The sequence below is a fragment of the Coregonus clupeaformis genome, chromosome 17 (assembly GCF_020615455.1).
Source record: "Coregonus clupeaformis isolate EN_2021a chromosome 17, ASM2061545v1, whole genome shotgun sequence".
Classification (NCBI taxonomy): Eukaryota; Metazoa; Chordata; class Actinopteri; order Salmoniformes; family Salmonidae; genus Coregonus; species Coregonus clupeaformis.
The window spans coordinates 47,730,687-47,751,132 of NC_059208.1; the positions used below are offsets into that span (position 1 = coordinate 47,730,687).

Here is a 20,446-nt window from a genome sequence, read left to right on the forward strand (position 1 = left end):
TGGTGAAAAACAAAGTATCTAGCAAAACACAACGAAATCTCGAATTTCATACCTCTCAAAATGTCTAAACTGGCATTGTTCAATGTGTATATTACTGAACGGCTAACAGCGGCGGCTGTGGAGATAGGCGGGGTGGTAGAGAGAACAATAACAGAATACCAGGAAGAAATCTCTCGTTCAAAGGAGGAGAATGAACGTCTTCGACGTCTGCTGGATTTCAAACTGCATAGAACAGGTTTGTGTCGATTTACATCAAACGAATCAGGTAGCTAGCTAGTTGCTGATGTAAAGACCCACTCTGTTGAACTTTAATTAGCTAACTTGAATCAGCAGTATTTTGGGATTTATCCAACTGTAAACTAACTAGCTAAACATATTGTAAACATTTTACATTTTTACATTTTTAGTCATTTAGCAGCTCTTATCCACAAAACATTAATGTTATTGCATGAGTTTCAAAGGACAATGGATAGGCCCAGTAATGTAGTAAACTCCGAGTCGAATCCAAGGACCCTATCATCCAAGTCCAGGGCCTTTAATTATGATCGAGTCACGAGTGCCTTCCAGTGAGAATAATTGTTGGAAATGCTTATTTTAGACGTCTTTTCCAGACATCGAAATAGGTAAAATGTTGGTTCTGAATTAAAGTTGAAAATACGTCATTTACGGACGATGAAAATACATGTTCTAACGCTTTTAAAACACTGAAGCCAAACATGGAAACGATGGATACAACTTCCTCTGTGCTATTGCATTATCATAATTCATATGCGCGCCACTAGAAATCCCATCATTGGCATGTTTCTGTTAGCTGATACGTCATGACAAAATACATCATATTACTGTCCTGCTAATGTGCTTGGACCTTGTAGGCTAAACTGCCGAGAAAACCCACATAACTGATCCAAATGGTTGCCCAATCAGGCAGGCTAGATGCAGTTATTTCGAAATGAATATGCATTGAAAACGCCAGGCTTTTGAGCGGTTATTCAAATGCTATAGGCTATTCACTGCAGTTTACAGCCTAGACTAGAGTTTTGTACTCACTAGAAAACAATCATAACATTCTTAATTACAGCCCCTCTGTCTTTATTGTTTTTCTTGCCCAATTAGCATCTGGCCTCGCTGCTGCCACAGCTATTCCTTTTAAATCTTGTGGTATCCTAGGAAAATCCAGACTTCAAAAGCTTGTTGGACACTTTTTAAAAATTATTTTCTTTAGCCAACTAATAGGATATTAGAGGAGAGATGCAAGCTTGCTCTTGCTTGCTGAATGTAAAATAGGCTACAGCATTAATGAGCGGGGAGCTGGAAAGGAGAAGCCCCATATTTTACTATAGTAGGCCTATCTTAACACCAGGCTACATCCTGACAAAATAGGCCTACACCATGTGAGTGGCCTGCTAATGTACCTTTTTGGACCTTCTAAACAGTCGAGAATAGACCAGTGGAGGATGCTGAGGGGAGGAAGGCTCATAATAATGGCTGGAATAGAGTCAATGGAATGATATCAAACATATGTGGTTGATACCATTCCATTGACTCCATTCCAGCCATTACTATGAGCATTCCTCCACTCAGCAGCCTCCACTGGAATAGACCCACACTGATCCAAATGGTTGCATAATCAAGCCTAGGCTGTTGGCCTATGCAGTTATTTCGGCATGAAACAAAACACTAGGTCTAAGTGAGCAGTTATTCAAATTAGCCTACATATATATATATATATATATATATATATATATATATATATATATATATTTAAACATTTTTAGTAATTTCTTATCCAGAGCGACTTACAGTAGTGAGTGCATACATTTTCATACTTTTTTGTACATCATTGCAGTTTACAGCCTATGGACAATAATTGTTATTCACTTTAATAAATTCCTCATTGCACTGTTGTTGTTGTAGCCCAGGTATAATAATTTCCTTATCTAAAAACGTAGGCCTAGGCCTAATCAATAGTGGAGCTGCATGCCCGGGGACCACAGAGCGCAACCTGGAGGAACGCACTACAGATCTGCCATTTCATAATCTGTTAACTTATTTTTCTTGCACTTTGTTAGGTAAATATTTAGCCTATAGCCCTAATATTTAGCTAATAAATGGCCTAATATCTAGCTAATATTTAGCTTCTTACTTCAGCTATACATCACTAGCCTCTCTCTTCCAGCTGTTCCCATGCACAACAGGCTATAGGCTACACAAGCCTCTCCGCTATAGGCCATTCCTCTTCTCGTGAAATCCCAGGAAAAGCTATAGGCCTAGGCTACAAAAGCTATAGGACATTTATTTTGGTACTTATTTTATACTAGACCTAATAGCCTATTCGGGGAAAGAAGCAGGCTTGCTCTTCTTAATTGCTGAATGTAAAACAGGCCTACAGCATAGAAAAATGCATATCTGGGAAAGTTGAGGAGAGAAAGTACATTGGTGTGATAACTTTTGGCCGGTTATGATAACATTGTTGCACTGATGCATTGCAAATAGTTGCACAAGACATAGTCTAGATGAGCACAGTGAAAAAGAAGACCCAAAGGAATTGACAACCATTAGAAAAATGGAAGTCTCTTGCAAACCACAATTACATGCTGTAAAAGATGCACAGGCTAAACGGTGTTTGTTGTTGAATTGCTACATTTAAATACAAGTTACTATATTATTTTTCATTAGGCCTACATGAACATTGAAGTATTATTTTCAGTTGTTACTATGACAATGAACACACCCTGAAAGCATAGAATGGTCTGAACCAGTATTTGTGCGTTAGAGACCTCATGAATGGTCTTGTGTTAGCACCTTATTAATAGTAAACGTGCAGTAGGGTGCCTTGATTAGTTGATTGACAGGTGTAGGACTGTAAAACAGTAAACTTACCTCTAGTGTGGATGCTCACCAACGTTTTACAGTTATGTTGCCTATACACTACTGGTCAAAAGTTTTAGAACACCTACTCAATCAAGGGTTTTTCTTTATTTTGTTGTAGAATAATAGTGAAGACATCAAAACTATGAAATAACACATGGAATCATGTAGTTACCAAAAAAGTGTTAAACAAGTCTAAAAACATTTTATATTTGAGATTCTTCAAATAGCCACCCTTTGCCTTGATGACAGCTTTGCACACTCTTGGCATTTTCTCAACCAGCTTCACCTGGAATGCTTTTCCAACAGTCTTGAAGGAGTTCGCACATATGCTGAGCACTTGTTGGCTGCTTTTCCTTCACTCTGCGGTCCGACTCATCCCAAACCATCTCAATTTGGTTGAGGTTGGGGGATTGTGGAGGCCAGGTCATCTGATGCAGCACTCCATCACTCTCCTTCTTGGTAAAATAGCCCTTACACAGCCTGGAGGTGTGTTGGGTCATTGTCCTGTTGAAAAACAACAATGATAGTCCCACTAAGCCCATACCAGATGGGATGGCGTAGCGCTGCAGAATGCTGTGGTAGCCTTGCTGGATAAGTGTGCCTTGAATTCTAAATAAATCACAGACAGTGTCACCAGCAAAGCACCCCCACACCACAACACCTCCTCCTCCATACTCTACGGTGGGAAATACACATGCGGAGATCATCTGTTCACCCACACCACGTCTCACAAAGACACGGCGGTTGGAACCAAAAATCTCAAATTTGGACTCCAGACAAAAGGACTAATTTCCACCGGGCCTAATGCCGATTGCTCGTGTGTCTTGGCCCAATCAAGTCTCTTCTTCTTATTGGTGTTCTTTAGTAGTGGTTTCTTTGCAGCAATTCGACCATGAAGGCCTGATTCACATAGTCTTCTCTGAACAGTTGATGTTGAGATGTGTCTGTTACTTGAACTCTGTGAAGCATTTATTTGGGCTGCAATTTCTGAGGCTGGTAAATCTAATTAACTTATCCTCTGCAGCAGAGTTAACTCTGGGTCTTCCTTTCCTGTGGCAGTCCTCATGAGAGCCAGTTTCATCATAGCGCTTGATGGTTTTTGCGACTCCACTTGAAGAAACTTTCAAAGTTCTTGAAATGTTCCATATTGACTGACCTTCATGTCTTAAAGTAATGATGGACTGTCGTTTCTCTTTGCTTATTTGAGCTGTTCTTGTCATAATATGGACTTGTTCTTTTACCAAATACCCCCCCCCGACCTTGTCACAACACAACTGATTGGCTCAAACGCATTAAGAAGGAAATAAATTCTACAAATTAACTTTTAAGAAGGCACACCTGTTAATTGGAATGCATTCCAGGTGACTACCTCATGAAGCTGGTTGAGATAATGCCAAGAGTGTGCAAAGCTGTCATCAAGGCAAAGGGTGGCTATTTGAAGAATCTCAAATATAAAATATATTTTGATTTGTTTAACACCTTTTTGGTTACTACATGATTCCATATGTGTTATTTCATAGTTTTGATGTCGTCACTATAATTCTACAATGTAGAAAATAGTAAAAATAAAGAAAAACCCTTGAATGAGTAGGTGTTCTAAAACTTTTGACCGGTAGTGTAGTTAGTTTATCGTTATAATTATTGGCTTGGTGGATGGCCCGGGCCTTAACTCTGACACAACACAACTAACATTATTATCACAACAGAACTAGCCTACTTGTAAGTCTAGCTAACATTAGCGAACTTGAATGAAATAAAATGACACTTTTACTTGACTTTAATACTCTATAAATTGGCTCTTTCAAATCATTTACCCTGGCAAGTTAAGCGGAAGTCGAATTCATCACTTCCTTTGTTTGGCCGTGCCCATAGCAACGTTAGAAAATGAGGTGGATACATGTCAATGAAGAAAGCATTATGTCACATAAAATTAAAATAAATCCAGTTAAAATAGGAAAACTGACCAGACTGAAGATTGCAGTATGGAATATTTATTATTCCTCCCATCTGTCACATGCACGTATGTTAGCTTTTTCAAAAGCTTTAAAACTGGCAGCGATGATGTTCAAAGTAGTCCAACCTACAGAATAAACCAACAGACCACTTCAACTACAATAGCATTCTTAGTAACGGTTACATACATATATTTTTTCTTGCTATGACTGTGATATGTTGTTTATCTACCTTAGTTTAATTCACTGACTGTAAGTTGCTCTGGATAAGAGTGTCTGCTGAATGACCAAAATGTAAATAAATACATAAAAAACAAAGCAAAGCATACTGGGTATTTTGCTAATGAGCTCCGCCCCAAACAAGTACAAATTTGGTCGGTCCGGATCAGACCAAATCTGAACGAATCATAGATGTCTAGGCTATGTTTCACACGTTTCAACAGCCCAGTAGAGTACAGAAGAGTACAGTAAAGTAGAGTTTAATTCAGTAGAGTACATTGTACTCTGTGCTCTACTGTACTATACTTTTCTTTACTGTAATGTACTGTACTCTGCTGTACTGTGCTCTACAGTGCTGTCAAAACTTGTGAAACATAGATGTCTATGATTGGTTCAGATTTAGACAGGCCGGTCCGTGGATGTTGAAATCAAGGCCGGGACCCAAAAAAGAAATCCAGAAGACATCGGCGTCAGTCAATGCTTACTGGGTTGTTAGTGCTCAAAGATACATTTGGTAACATAGAAAGCTCGATAACATTTACTGTCTTGCATATTGGTAAGGCTAGCAGCAAATAAAGTAGCTATCTGACATTCCTGTTGTAGCTAGCATGTTGAATAATGCAAGGGAGAGAGACTTTCTGACAACAAAGTCCGAGTTGAGTCACGAGTCATGAAAATCGTAAGTCAAGTTCGAGTCCTGGACTCGAATACTACAACACTGTGTAGGCCTATGTTATTTACATAAAACATTTTCAAATATGTATTGATTGGGCTGAGTGGCGCAGCCGTCTAAGGCGCTGCATCGCAGTGCTTGAGGCGTCACTACAGACCCGGGTTTGATCCCGGGCTGTGTCGCAGCCGGCAGCAACCGGGAGACCCATGAGGCGGTGCACAATTGGCCCAGCGTCGTCCGGGTTAGGGGAGGGTTTGGCCGGCCGGGATGTCCTTGTCCCATCGCGCTCTAGCGACTCCTGTGGCGGGCCAGGTGAATGCATGCTGACACAGTCGCCAGTTGTACGGTGTTTCCTCCGACACATTGGTGCGGCTGGCTTCCGGGTTAAGCGAGCAGTGTGTCAAGACGCAGTGCGGCTTGGCAGGGTCGTGTTTCGGAGGAAGTGTAACCGGTGTGAAATGGCTAGCTAGTTAGCGGTGCGCGCTAGTAGCATTTCAATTGGTGACGAGCCCAGGTAGGGGCGAGGAGAGGGACGGAAGCAACGCTGTTACATTGGTGCCGTGACCCGGATCACTGGTTGCTGCGGAAAAGGAGGAGGTCTAAAGGGGGGTGAGTGTAACTGGTGTGAAATGGCTAGCTAGTTAGCGGTGCGCGCTAGTAGCATTTCAATTGGTGACGTCACTCGCTCGGAGACCTTGAAGTAGTTGTTTCCCTTGCTCTGCAAGGGCCGCGGCTTTTGTGGAGCGACGGGTAACGGTGCTTCGAGGGTGACTGTTGTCGATGTGTGCAGAGGGTGCCTGGTTCGAGCCCAGGTAGGGGCGAGGAGAGGGACGGAAGCAACACTGTTACAGAAGCATGGCCCTTGACCTTCGCCTCTCCGTACGGGAGTTGCAGCGATGGGACAAGACTGTAACTACCAATTGGGGAGAATTTTTTTTGTAAAAATATACATAAAATATGTATCACTTATTTATCCCTTTCCCCACTTTTTTTCTAGACCCCCAGCAGCTCACGCTCGCAGTCTCTGAAGAGGAGGTTCCCCCTGAACAGCAGCACTGTGAGCAGAAGTGGAGCCCCAGTCTGGAGCAGAACCCAGAGCCCACACAGATTAAAGATGAACAAGAGGAAATTGGGACAAATCAGGAGGAAGAACAGCTTGAAAGGCTAGAGTCTGATACCAACGACTCCATATTCACTGTCTGTGAGGAAAGAGACAGTAACCCACCTTACCCACCCCATCAAAAGGATTTCTCAAGCCAAGCTTCCGAGAGCAAAGAGGGGGATGTGTTATGCATCCGCATTCCTAAAGAGATCAAAACTGAGCCTGATGGAGAGGACTACACAGTATCAGAAGCAACCAGTGCCTCTCAGTCCCTATCAGAAGGATATCTAGGCTGTTCTGCAGCTCAGAGTGAAAACAGCGGAAGTGACAATGAGGTGGAGAGTGGGGGACAACCGTCAGGGTCAAAGCCACTGGAATCATCCAGAAAATGGGCAAAGAAAGAACTAAGCTTCCATACCATTGTTGGAGGCAGGGCAACCACAAATGCTTCTCCTTATTGTTGCAAGTTGTGTGGAAGTACATTTGTGTACATTGGTCCTTTAGTTAACCATGTGAAAAATGTACACACAAAGCATACGAAAATGTGTGGTGTGTGTGAAGAAGTCTTTGAGTCCATTGCAAGTCTGACAGATCACCTGCAAACCCACATAAAAGCAACACGTACTTGTAATGTTTGTGGCAAATGCTTCCCTAGTGATGCTAATCTGAGAACCCACATGGTGTCTCACACAGGGCAGAAACAGTATCAATGCAAAGAATGTGGGAAATGCTTCAAAACTAAGGGATACATGAAATTGCATATGAGGCTGCACACCGGGGAGAAACCATTTCAGTGCAAAGAATGTGGAGAAAGTTTCACTTGTAATGGATACTTGAAAGCACATATGAAGTTCCACACAGGGGAGAAATCATATCGGTGTAAGGACTGTGGGCAAGACTTCGATCAGAAGACACAACTGGAAACGCACATGTGGACTCACAGAGGTGAGAAACCACATGGTTGCAAGCAGTGTCCGAAAAGTTTCAAGCGTAAGGAAGAACTGACCAGACACACAGCGGTTCACACAGGAGAGAGACCTTTCAAGTGCACTGTGTGTGGACATTGCTTTGCCACCCCAGGCAACCTGACACAACACCTGACCACTCACTCTGGAGAGAAACCGTATCGTTGCAAATTCTGTGGCAGATGCTTTAGAAACAATCCGCTACTTAAAAGTCACCTGAGGAACCGTCACAAATTTCATGACAGTGCCTGATTCTCAGAAGATGACTTAAAGGACAAGTTTACTTTTTTATAACCAAATCTCTATTTTTGATGTAAATAGCATGTTATAAAAGGGTCCAGACACCTTTTTTGTGATTTTGCATGTTTTTGAGAAACTTACCACAATAAGCAAATCACTTCCTCGTCGTGTAGTATGGGGGCCCTGAAAAAACATGAACAATGGATCCAAAAACACCCAAATGCGTCCTTTTCGAAATGGCAATGCTCTCAGTATAGTGATGCAGGTCTTTAGATGTTGTACACATGAAATTGTGTCATTCCGAACTTTATCCGCAATGTTATATTCCCTTGCGCGAGCAGTTTCCCTTATCCAGCTGTTCCATTTTCTGTGTAGCCTGCTGCTACATAACTGCTAAAATAAAGGAAACACCAACATAAAGCGTCTTAATAGGGCGTTGGGCCAACACGAGCCGCCAGAACAGCTTCAATGCGCCTTGGCATAGATTCTACAAGTGTCTGGAACTTCCTGTGTGGAAGCACCCCATGCTTTCAATATACTTTGTATCTCTCGTTTACTCAAGACTTTCCTTTATTTTGGCAGTTACATGTAGAATGGACGGAGAGGTATTGCTGGAGTCGCAACAAAATGTTGCGGATATAGTTCGGAATGACACAATTTCATGTGTAAAACATCTAAAGACCTGCATCTCTATACTGAGAGCATTGCCATTTCTAAAAGGATGTATTTGGTTGTTTTTGGAGCCTTTTGTTCATGTTTTTTCAGGGCCCCTATACTACACAACGAGGACAAGGAAGTGATTTGCTGTTTAGGGTAAGTTTCTCAGAAACGTGAAATCACAAAAAAGATGTCTGGACCCTTCTATAACATTCCATTTACATCAAAAATAGAGATTTGTTCTAAAAAAGGAAAGTGCTCCTTTAAGTTTAAAATAGACACTGTCTTTTGGTTGGTGGCGCATTAGAACATACTGTACAATAGAATCTATAAATCAATGTAGTATATGCTCTCCCTCTCCTCTGTCAGGCTATGCCTTTGGTCAGAACTGTGAATACTAATCTGCTTTTTACTATTAAATAAAGGTATTCTATATATATTCACATGAAAGCACACAATTTTCACTTTTGTGAAGGATGATAACACATTGTAACTTACAAAACTGTCCCTTTACATTGTCTTTATTAAAAATAAAAATAAAGGGGTTCAGGGTGGTGTAAATTGTTTTATTTTGCATGTTATATGAGGCTACAGAGTACAATGAACCTTCCTTTTATTGAGATACGTTGTACGGTTGTTGTTGTAAAAAATGTTTTACAGTCCATTAGATAGGACTGCACAAAAACATTTAAAGGTAAACTCAGTGAAATGTTGCAATGAGCAGCACCGCAGATATTGGGGTGAGCGAGATGCACGACTTCGCCTTCACACAATATCTGCGCATGTGATGGGTTTGCTTCACGCTTTTACAATGTGGTAGCCACGGGACCAAAACAGCGGAGAAGTTGCACTTCAATGCTGTTAGTTGTTGCGGAAATTGACCTACCATGCTGCTGTTTACTTTCAGCATCTACATCAGGAATGGGCAACTCCAGTCCTTGGGAGCCTGATTAGTGTCACACTTTTGCCCCAGCCCCAGCTAACACACCTGACTCCAATAATCAACTAATCATGATCTTCAGGTTAGAATGCAATTAGTTTAATCAGCTGTGGGATGGGGAAAAAGTGTGACACCACTCCGGCCCCCAAGGACTGGAGTTGCCCATCCCTGATTAATGTCATATCGCTGTCTACCTTTAAAACGTACAAAATAAAATAAAAACAAAATATATCACATCATTATTTTCACTATTAGAAATGCATGTGTTTGATAATGAACTAAGATATATTGATTGCTGATAACTGCATACTTTATCATTTTTACTTTCATAATGAATTTAGTTTACTGGGCAGAACGAGAACGAGAACGGATGACAACTCTTATTTTGAAGGATTTACAAAATCCTGAAGTAGCGTTACATATGTCACGTGATAAGAGGATATTTAAGCTCCTGGCGCGAGAGGAAGGTGACTCGAGAAATAAAGAAGCAAAAACAACCTGATCCCACTTTCGGAAGTTGCCAAAACTGTAAGTGACATTATTATATGGTAGTATAAAATGTTTAATTTCACTCAAAGTTCAAATACGCTCAAGTCAGTAAGTGTATTACACGAACGATTGCGTATTTTTATTTTACTAATGAATGTTAGCAAGTACTGCTAGCTAACTCCAGCTAGCTAACGTTACTTGGTTTAGCCGGTTTGGTTTATGATTTTTATCATTTCTACTTTACTAACTAGCCAATTTGGTCCGCGTTAGTATCTTTGGAGCAAGACATTGATAATGTTAGTTAACTAACTAGACAGTTGTTATTACCTGAAATCTGGCCATACCAAAGATCCTGGTAACTTTCAGCTTTTGTCTGTGGCCATACCTTGCCAGCCATTTTTGGCGGCTTTTTTCTTCCCGCGAGATGGGAAGTCTGTTACACTGTAGATAACAATTATAGAACGCTATTCCAGTGTCGGCAAACATTCTTGGCTAAGTTACATTGTAACGCTTTACCTTATCATTCTCAAGTCACTTTTTCGAGTAGTAAATTGCCTTTAGGATTTACAGTGTACCTTTCTCACCAGGTCTTGTCAAGAAAATATCCATTAGGAAAATGAAACCTGGGGATAAAGCCTCTGAGAACATAAAGGTAAGCAAATGATAAATGCCAATCCCCTGTCTAGTGTTGATATATCAAAGTGTTTAGTAGCAGACTACTGTACTGTCAAGTTAATGACTGAAATATTATGTGCAAGGAGGCCCACCATTACAATTCAGCAATTTAACTGAAGTGGTTTTAACAGGCCGTGAACCCACAGATCCTTCATGCACCTCCAGAATTGGAACTCAACATTTTGAAATTCGATGACTCGACCTCGTGCCTGTCACTATATATTGTTAGGGTTAATGTTTGCATGCTCACTAACTTGTAGTTGTCCATAGTGAGTATTTTGAGACTAGTTCCCACAGTAATTATTTGGTTAAGAATGTCAGCAGGTAAGATAATGACCTGGGGCCAATTGCAGCCTGTGGGAATTGGAAGGCAATCACCCCATGCATGCAGTTGTGCTAGGAGCAGGGTGAGCCTGCCCCTTTCTCACGCCTGCCCCTTTCCCACGCCTGCCTGTGCAATCCAGTCAGATATCAGACCTGGGTACAAATACTATTGGAAGTCTTTCCAATACTTTGAGCGTTTGCTTTAGCCTGCCTGGAGTGCCAGGTAGACAGAGGGATTGGACTGTTTGGGCTCTTCTATTGGTTCCATTGCAACAGAAGTTCAAACACAGCATTTGAAGTGATTTTAAATGCTATTTGAACCCAGGTCTGCCTTGATGTGAGATGCGCAGGGCTGTTCAGCCACTTCACTTATTTGCTATCCCAAAATGACAATCGTGACTGTAACCAGAGTAGGGTCTGTTGAATGGCACTATACCCAGGTCAATGCTGAGTGTGCTCACTGCTGAGGTCAGGGAGAGGGTTGTTTCCCACCGAAGTTGCACCTCAATGGTTTCTCACAGAGGGGTGTAACAAACTCCTGACTGGTTTTGTATGGAATCGCATGAGCACAGACTTTTCGTTGTTTACTTAAAAAAATGTAATTATTTAACTGTACTGGATTAAACTTTTCACATTTGACTTCATGTTTTATTTCAGCACTTTTTTGGTGGATCCATTCAAGGCATGGGACCCACAAGGAAAACTCTGCAAGTCCTCCAGCAAGCTGCAGTCAATAAGAACCATGGCAGAGGAATGCCGGTATGTCGTGGGGACTTGTCACCCAAATCAGTGTATTTGGCTAACCATATTGTATTTTTTTTGGGGGGTTCCAATATTTTTTACATTTTCCTCTAGCCCTATCACCCCTCCCCTAATTGGAGTAAACTAATGGACAACAATACTTAGACTTGTACTTCCAACATGAACATTTTACAGGCATGGGACAGTTTACCTTAGTTATCCCTCTTTACCTTTAGTCCCACCCTTCAGCTACCCTCAACCCCTCCCATCAATCTCTGAAAACCGTCCAGTTTTGATTTCTACTTGCCATATATTTTTCAACTAATGTTTTTCTCACAAGTTCTGAACCTTTCTAGTCTGTTTCTACAGGATTTTTACTAAGAGTATTATATTATTGATTATGGCTTTTCAAATTACCCAGCAGTGCTATTTGAAGAGTTCGTTTTGGGTGAATGTTGCGGCAGTTATTTTGGCCCATTCTTGAACCTGCGAACAAAAACAAGCTACATATGAGCAGTACAAAAACAAGTAGGGATGACCCAGACTAAAAAAAATCTTGTTCAACTGAAAGTCATGTTCTTTCGACCAATCAATTGCTCTAATTTTTCAACAGTGTATTTTTCCATGTAGACACATCCTGTGTTTTAATAAAATCAACTATATGCGTTGAGCTTGTCTGATGCTTTAAGCTTACGGTTTGATGCCTCAAGAGGGTGCCAGAGATCTAGGTGACCAGAACCTTAACATGACCCATCTATTCTCCAGCTGGCTTTCGCAGATTCTGCCTTTACTCTCCTGAAATTGCCGGTAATAGACTAGACTACAGTACGAGTCGGCAACCTTTCTCATGTGGAATGCCAATTTCTTACATTTTCTACCGCGCTGTGTGCCAGTTATGAAAATGTGCAAATGAAAACCATAAGTTTAATTTATAACGTCTTCAAATCTCAATCATTGTCATGTGGTTAATCAAAATTATATTTAAATGATACAAACCTAAAGTAAGTTAACTTCTATTGCCATTGTCAACTATGTAAAAATGGCCTACATAAAGCCAACAAACATTGCAGGTAGAAAATATCCTATAAATCACATTGGCTACACATGGCCTGTCTGCAACGAACTTGAAACATTGTATTAACTTGGGTTCTGCCCGCAATGCACTTGCAACATTGAATAAAATATTCTGGGCCCTCAGAGTTTCCCACGCCAGTGAGCTCGGGGCACCTCAAAATTTCTGCTGCGTGAGCTCCTGTTCCTCTTCTAGAATATTAGCTCAAAAGTATTGTGGAGCTCCTGCACCTAAAATATAAAAAGTACCATCACCCAAAATGAGTACCGGAACCTATTTCAGTCCAAGTCAACCACTGATAAGAAGCATATTTAATGCAGTTTCCATTGGATTGGAGCATGACAGCCCCCCCCTTTCACGCTGAGTGGTTATTGAAAGGCATCAATTGGATCAATTTTTCAAATACAATTAACTTTTGTAATTCTCAGTGGATGTAAAAACAGACTTTGCTTGCTGTTTGAGGTGAAAACATTACTTTGAGAAGCTCCACAGGTCATTAGTGGTGGTGCGTTAAGCCAATCAGAAATACTATCAGATCCCCAAATGGGCACATTTATATGCCTACATTCGCACGCAGGCCAGGTAGCCTATAGGCCAACTTCTATTTATGCGTGTCCTTAATTAACATTGACAGGAGCGCTCCAAACAAAAGACAATTACTAAATTGACTGAACTAGTAAATGGAATTAAATCAACCAAAACTTTCTCTCGTGTAGCATTGGTTGTGCACTCTGCAAACTGTGTCCACTCCAACAATGAGAACAGGAAGACTGTAATATTGAATACATTAAAAGAAATGACCATAACCAAACCAAACGTTGTAGATACATTTTTTTAAAAATAGGAATTCATGGTAAATGTACTACTGGTGACATATGTAATGGGGAATTGAAATACACTAGGAATTTCAACTATGAATGTGCATAAATTGGTGGGGGAGAGCGCATTCTGGAGAGAAGTGCATCTGGGCGCATGGTCAATCCGACGTCTGCATTGGCCATGCAGCATTTACGGAGCAGAAGTCAGGGCAAGAATGGCCTCCGCAGAAGTCTGGGCATTCATACTACTTGTGCTTTGCAGAGCTGTTGTCAAGGAAGTGAGTGTGTTTATACACTATGTACTGCCCCCACCTACCGTCAACCAATCATGTCAATGCGGAGCCATACAGAGCCCTCCGCATTGTTACAACATTTGGGAGGCGCATGGCGACACAGTACAGCGCTCAATTTGACCTCTGGGGGCTCTGCAATTGCGTCACACCCTCCATATGGAGCCTCAGACCACATTTTCGAATCAAGCATAAATTGGCTTTTAGTCTAGGCCTCTGCAATCGATTTAGGTCACTGAGATTGGCGCAAATATGTGTGTTACTGCTCGACTAAAACCATCTCGGTCGGCCAACAGCCTAAAGACCAAACAATCGACCAGTCGACTAATTGGGGTCAGCCCTAAAAACAATTGATTTGTCTCTTTGCAGCAGAATCTGCGGTGCTGGGATGACCGTATCCCCATATACATTACATTCTATTGGTTGCCAGAATTTTGTATAATTTAAATAGAAAAACTAATTTTTGGATCAGGCCAACAACCGATGTGCTGATCAAGTAATTCTTTGTTGGGTATTTTTTTAGACGGGAAAGGTGGTTCACAAAAGAAAACAGTGGAACGCAGAACAAGTGAAGGGCTCAAAGAGGGTGAAGGCTGAAGTTGCTGTCAAATCTAAAAACACAGAGAATGGAGATCTACCTGATGGTGTTACCAAGGAGGCCTATGAACTAATGGTCAAAGGTATGTTTGTATTTAAATATTTACAAGCACTCTAACTGTTTGGCTGGCCATGATCCTAATACCATTTATCACATCAATGTTTCATTAAAATGGACTGGGTTTATTTTGTCAATGTACAATGTCATAATACTTTTAATCCCATATAATTAAATCTATATCCTTTTATTAATCTCTTCCTTTTGTCCAGTAGTTAAATTGAAATGGCCTACCCCCTCTGTTTCAGTAACCCCTCCCTCCTCTTACTGGAAAGAGGTAGCCGAGGAGAGACGTAAAGCGCTCTACAGCGTTCTACAGGAAAATGAGAAAGTGAGTTAATCACTGAAGAAAGCTGACTAACTTGTCCCTTTCCCACGCTTCAAAATGAGTCAAAATCCGGTAGTCTCTCTGGCAGCACTCCACCTGGCACAATGGGTGTTAGTCTGTTTCAGAGAGATGTGGCATTTTGCTCCAAGGTCGTTTGAATATAGTGGAATTATTTTAGTGCCATTGAGTTAAGCTGATAGTGGGGTCTGTGAAACTGATTTTTAGCTGATGGTGAAGCCTGAAACTTTGTCAAGTTCTCAAAACTGACTTTATCACCTTGTTTGAGCAGTTGCACAAAGACATTGATGCCAAGGATGAGCAGATAGCCCACCTGAAGACTGAGAATGATGAGCTTCAGGAGCTGGCCCAGCATGTACAACACATGGCTGACATGATAGAGGTGAGTCCTGGGAAAGTAGTGGGAAATTGATGGAACATAAGGGTATTTGTGGCTCTTTTGAAGTCTATGCTGGATGCTTTTTAAACATAAGGTAGCTTGTGACGTTCAACGCTCATGCTATCTCCTCTCAGAGGTTAACTGGAAAGAGTCCGGAAAGTCTAGATGACTTGCGAGAGATCACCCTTGGTGCCGACGAGAAGGCGGAAGATGAGTTGGAGGAGCTAGATGACTCTGATGACCTTGGTACCAGCAGTGATTTCACACCCAGGGCAGATGTCTTGGATGATGTCACAAAACAACAGGAAGATGACTCCTCAGGAGAGGATTGAGTGGCAGAACTTCAGTGCACGGGTGAAACTCAACTTTGGGAAATGTCTGTGTTATGGACTTACCATTCTGGCATTGATGCCTGTAGTTGATTTATATATTTTCTCTGCTTAACATCTCAAGAGATACTTGTGCCTTACTTGCATGATTTTTACTTTGGTCAACCACAACAGCATATAATGCGGCTATGGAAAGGGAAGTTTCCCTGGTTGTTTTTAACTTTGCTGTTTTTAAATGTATTTGATCATTTACCAAACGTTGGCTTTCATTATAGTGCCGTTTTAGTGCACTCTGTGTACATAGGCTTCAGGAATGTTCTGTGAAATAAACACCTTTTATTTTATTTTTGTAACTTGCCTTTAATTTCTCAAACTTCCAAAAGAATAGTGTGACATCAGTTGCCAGTTGGCCTATTTTCTAAACCTGACTGCAAACGAAAAGGCATCAGAAATTAGTTTAAGAGCCGTAGTTTTGCTCCGCAACCTGTCCTGCGCCTAGTGTTGTAACAACCTGTGGTGTCCAGAACCCTAGCATACAGAGCAGTTCCCTGGCGTAGTTCTTTGGCCAACCGTACCAGTCCTGTCCTTCCAGAGCCTCAAGGGTCAGCCTCAGGCTCTGTGACCCCACCAGGGTGCGTATAACTGGGATGTTGTTACAGCACAGGATGTTGAGCAAGTAGCAGCTCCACATTTTAGTCTTGGTGGACAGTGGGCAGGTCGTGTCCATCAGCTCCTGTAGGAGAAGATTGTGTACAGAATTGTCATAGACAGATTTTGTGTTAATTTTATGCCAAACATCAATTTTATGGGTTCAGTGCCTTGCTCAAGGCTACAATGGCAGGTGACCATCCAGAACCAGAGTTTCTAACTGCTCCTGCTGTCCCTACCTGCAGCTCTAACCTCTAGGCCCTTCAAACTCAACTCCACTGCAATGCCTGTTCCACTGCATTTAATTGTTCCACTCATCAGTGACTGCTTTAGAACTGGGACACCAGCTGGGTGCAATGAATTATCAACAGAACCAGCAGGCTCTGGAACTCATAGGGTAAGCGTTGAATACCTCTGCTCTAGGATACCTGCTGTCCCTACCTGTAGTGTGGTGTAGAGGCCCATTGAGTGGGCCTGCTTCTGGTTGGTCAGGTGGACGTAACAGACCCCAGACAGCCCCTCCAGCACAGAGATCCTCTGGTCATCTGACAGGCTGGGCTGCTTGAGGAAGTCTGCCATGAGGGGCATGTACTCTGCAGCACAGATTGCTGCTGCGTTGCCACCTGGCAAAATAGTTTTAATACTTTTCAGAGGCAATGGTCCTCTTTCGGTTGCTTTGATTGTACTTTTTATGTATCAAACATTGACACGATGGCTTTGCAATGTGCTTTGATTTCACAAGACACTGAATATAATCTTGGAGTTTATTTGAGCAGTGCAGTGGTGCGAAAGACATGCATTTGGCTGTCTTCATTTAATTAGCATACACTGAGACCAAAACAATCCATTGTTTATGTATGCCCAAACAGGTATAATTAGCCCAAAGGAGTTGTACCTCACCACGGCAATTGGATGTCGAAACGTTTAGCAGACGCTGTTATCCAGAGCGATTTACAGGAGCAATTAAGGTTAAAGGGTTTAACTCTCAACCCCAATTTCAGCCTCTGCCCAACCCCTTCAAATTAATTTTAAAAAATGCATTCCGGTGTGAAGTTGTGGGTGGGTGGAATTGCTTATAAATGTTCATTTTTGGGGGTGGGTAAACGTAGTTGTACCTGATTCCAACACTTTCTCACTAAAGCATACTTACCAGAAGTCCACTGGCATGCTCTGATGATAAAATAATGTGCATCAAGAGCAGATACGGCTCTGGACAGTTAGCTCATAGTGGTAACGCGCCCGGACATCTATTGCCACTTGCTGTGTAAATTCAAATCCCCCATGGGCGCAAAAAAAATCCTCAATGTAGAGACTCATAAACTGCAGTATTGTGTTGGGAAAAGTGCAATCACCTTGAAAATGTAGGGGCTCAATTCAATCCAACCTGCATTGCAGTAGTTAGTTATTTTTCCAATGGTCAAAATTAACTCTCAGATTGATTTTGGGTACTGTATCAAAACCTACCAGGGCGACCCCCTCTGACAGGTATGCTTTCACTTTTCAGAATTACAAGTGTGCGTGTGTGGGCACAGGATGAATATTGTAAATAAAGGATATGTGGGTTTAGAATTCTCAACCATTGAGCTACGAGTCACCTGTTTTACCGGACTACGCGACCAATCAGAAACTAAGCAAAAACATTACATTTGGTCATATGCGGAAATGTGCCTTACTGCCTTTTGAATTTGGTGTAATGTCAGTTTAGTCAAGCAGTTGGAGTCAAGGAAGCGTCTTGCAAAATATATTGCCACACCACTTAGAAAGACAATTGCCAAATAATAAAGACGCTGTCACCTGCTTTTATAGTAGGCCTTGAAGGGAGAGTATTTCATACCGAACCCCTCCCTTGAGATGACATAGTGCCGCTACATCACAATATCAATGGTAGAGTTTAACCGCTGGGGGGGGTGATTAGATTTACTAATAAAATAATAAAAATATCACTTTTGCAACAAACTTCCAAAATGAAGACCAGAATTGAGTTGTTTCACTATAACTAAAACTAAATTTACCGAGAGGTCCGAGAGGAAGAGACTAAGTGAGAGGATTGACTGGGCCCAAAATCTGTTTTTCTCCTGCAAGTGGTGTTTTTTTCGCTCACCAAGCGAGGAGTTTTTGTATGGCGGTCATTGGGAGAGTCGAATTTGGATTTTAAAAAAAATGGAATGGCTTATTTACTACGTAGGCTTATTTGATCAAATATAAGTTTCGTAATTCTTGAGTTGTTACTAGTAGGACACACGACATCCCTGCAACTTTGAGAGAAAAAAACACTTTATATCGGACTTGTGCCTGGTCATCACTAGTTACCACAGCCACAAAGGCATAAACCCCGCCTATTTCTAAAATTTGTTTTTTTTAACAATAACTCCAATTTGGACTTTGTGGCTGTGGTAACTAGCAGAAACCGCTCCGCCTGTTCACACGTGTATCTACCCTTTTATTGGCTAGAATGGTCCCGCCTGATTTTGCCGCCTCAGACTGCATTCCATTTTTGAATACATTTATTTTTATTGTTAGAGCGGCAATACAATGGATAATCTCTGGTTAATTGCGTCGACAGATTTTTCACCTAGTCGGCTCGGGGATTCTAACCAGCGACCTTTCGGTTATTGGCCCAACGTTCTTAACCACTATGCGACCTGCCGCCAGAAAACATTACATAATACTGTTTACGCGGAGCGCCCGTAGAATGGTTATCCATTAGTGTTAAAACAATAGATTATGTTGTTAAAGTGAACTTTGTAGCCTCTGCTACAGTCAAGATAAGTGTTGATTAGATAGATACAGGGCTCTCCAACCCGATTCCTGGAGTGGTACCGTCCTGTAGGTTTTTAGCTCCAACCCTAATCTAGTGCACTTGATTATAATAATTAGTTAGTTGATATGCTGAATCTGGTTAGTTACGACTGGGGTTGCGGTGAACCTACAGGAGGGTAGCTCTCCAGGAACAGAGTTGGAGAGCCCTGAGATGGACCTATTTAGTGATTGCAGGTTTCTTCTCTTTACTTCAATCAATATACACTGCTCAAAAAAATATCCAGGATGGCACATCAATGCGAGCTGTGGCAAGAAGGTTTGCTGTGTCTGTCAGCGTAGTGTCCAGAGCATGGAGGCACTACCAGGAGACAGGCCAGTACATCAGGAGACGTGGAGGAGGCCGTAGGAGGGCAACAACCCAGCAGCAGGACTGCTACCTCCGCCTTTGTGCAAGGAGGAGCAGGAGGAGCACTGCCAGAGCCATGCAAAATGACCTCCAGCAGGCCACAAATGTGCATGTGTCTGCTCAAACAGTCAGAAACAGACTCCATGAGGGTGGTATGAGGGCCCGACGTCCACAGGTGGGGGTTGTGCTTACAGCCCAACACCGTGCAGGACGTTTTGCATTTGCCAGAGAACACCAAGATTGGCAAATTCGCCACTGGCGCCCTGTGATTTTGTTGTCAGCACATTCAACTATGTAAAGAAAAAAGTATTTAATAAGATTATTTCATTCATTCAGATCTAGGATGTGTTATTTTAGTGTTCCCTTTATTTTTATGAGCAGTGTAGTTTACTACATTACAAAGTGTTGAATAAGGTTGGAAGCATTAAGCACACCTGTTTCTTATTCTACACTATACCTGTGTATCCCAGTAGGCCAATGTTGTGGACCGCCAGTACTCTCTTCTCCAGAGGCAGCTCTGTGTTCTGAATGTCCTGGCCTGCTAGTCTAATCTTCTTATAGTGCAGGTTCTTATAGTCTTCATCAGACCCCTCATCATTGGGAAACAGGTAGTTTTTTATATGGTTGCTGTAAAATAATGCAATTCGCTGAATCATGGTGGCAGTTTTCCTTTTGTTCAGCTGAATTTGTGTGGATCGGAATGCTTGAGATGGAATACAAAATTCTCTAACCATTGTGATGCAACTACATTCTTAATACAAGTAGAATTACTTTAGAGATATCCATAGACACGGATACTGCTCTTTCTCTATGGAAATACCATACACACAAGCACAGGAATTTCTGCTGGTTTATGTAGGCTGATAATCCCGGTCTGAACTCTAAAAAGTTTTCT

General features: G+C 41.7%; 3 protein-coding genes across 3 annotated transcripts; 2 read left to right on the forward strand and 1 right to left on the reverse strand.

Moving 5' to 3' along the window:
- Nucleotides 1-54: 54 nt before the first annotated feature.
- On the forward strand, nt 55-8,490 carry LOC121586669 (zinc finger protein OZF). The gene is made up of 2 exons (XM_041903581.2): nt 55-235; nt 6,713-8,490. The coding sequence occupies exons 1-2, from the start codon at nt 61-63 to the stop codon at nt 8,032-8,034; spliced, it is 1,497 nt and encodes a 498-aa protein (XP_041759515.1). The 5' UTR covers nt 55-60; the 3' UTR covers nt 8,035-8,490.
- A 1,551-nt stretch (nt 8,491-10,041) lies between these two features.
- Nucleotides 10,042-16,081, forward strand: LOC121586667 (geminin). The gene is made up of 7 exons (XM_041903579.1): nt 10,042-10,147; nt 10,696-10,760; nt 11,765-11,866; nt 14,552-14,708; nt 14,932-15,014; nt 15,301-15,411; nt 15,543-16,081. The coding sequence occupies exons 2-7, from the start codon at nt 10,725-10,727 to the stop codon at nt 15,738-15,740; spliced, it is 687 nt and encodes a 228-aa protein (XP_041759513.1). The 5' UTR covers nt 10,042-10,147; nt 10,696-10,724; the 3' UTR covers nt 15,741-16,081.
- Nucleotides 16,082-16,096: 15 nt separating this feature from the next.
- LOC121586668 (armadillo-like helical domain-containing protein 2) lies at nt 16,097-20,220 on the reverse strand. Its single transcript, XM_041903580.1, has 3 exons — nt 20,009-20,220; nt 16,827-17,008; nt 16,097-16,470 (listed from the first exon to the last, which is right to left on the reverse strand). Exons 1-3 carry the CDS (start codon nt 20,205-20,207, stop codon nt 16,195-16,197), a joined length of 657 nt encoding a protein of 218 aa, XP_041759514.1. The 5' UTR covers nt 20,208-20,220; the 3' UTR covers nt 16,097-16,194.
- Between the last annotated feature and the right edge of the window lie 226 nt (nt 20,221-20,446).

Excerpts from the sequence above, each read along its gene's own strand:
- LOC121586669 (XM_041903581.2), top strand. The coding sequence starts at position 61 with ATGTCTAAACTGGCATTGTTCAATGTGTATATTACTGAACGGCTAACA. Across the intron at positions 236-6,712 it reads TTTCAAACTGCATAGAACAG|ACCCCCAGCAGCTCACGCTC; the intron begins GTTTGTGTCGAT and ends CTTTTTTTCTAG.
- LOC121586667 (XM_041903579.1), top strand. The coding sequence starts at position 10,725 with ATGAAACCTGGGGATAAAGCCTCTGAGAACATAAAG. Across the intron at positions 14,709-14,931 it reads CTATGAACTAATGGTCAAAG|TAACCCCTCCCTCCTCTTAC; the intron begins GTATGTTTGTAT and ends CCTCTGTTTCAG. Across the intron at positions 15,412-15,542 it reads ACATGGCTGACATGATAGAG|AGGTTAACTGGAAAGAGTCC; the intron begins GTGAGTCCTGGG and ends ATCTCCTCTCAG.
- LOC121586668 (XM_041903580.1), bottom strand. The coding sequence starts at position 20,207 with ATGATTCAGCGAATTGCATTATTTTACAGCAACCATATAAAAAACTAC. Across the intron at positions 17,009-20,008 it reads TGGCCTACTGGGATACACAG|GTGGCAACGCAGCAGCAATC; the intron begins GTATAGTGTAGA and ends CTATTTTGCCAG. Across the intron at positions 16,471-16,826 it reads GCCTCTACACCACACTACAG|GAGCTGATGGACACGACCTG; the intron begins GTAGGGACAGCA and ends CTTCTCCTACAG.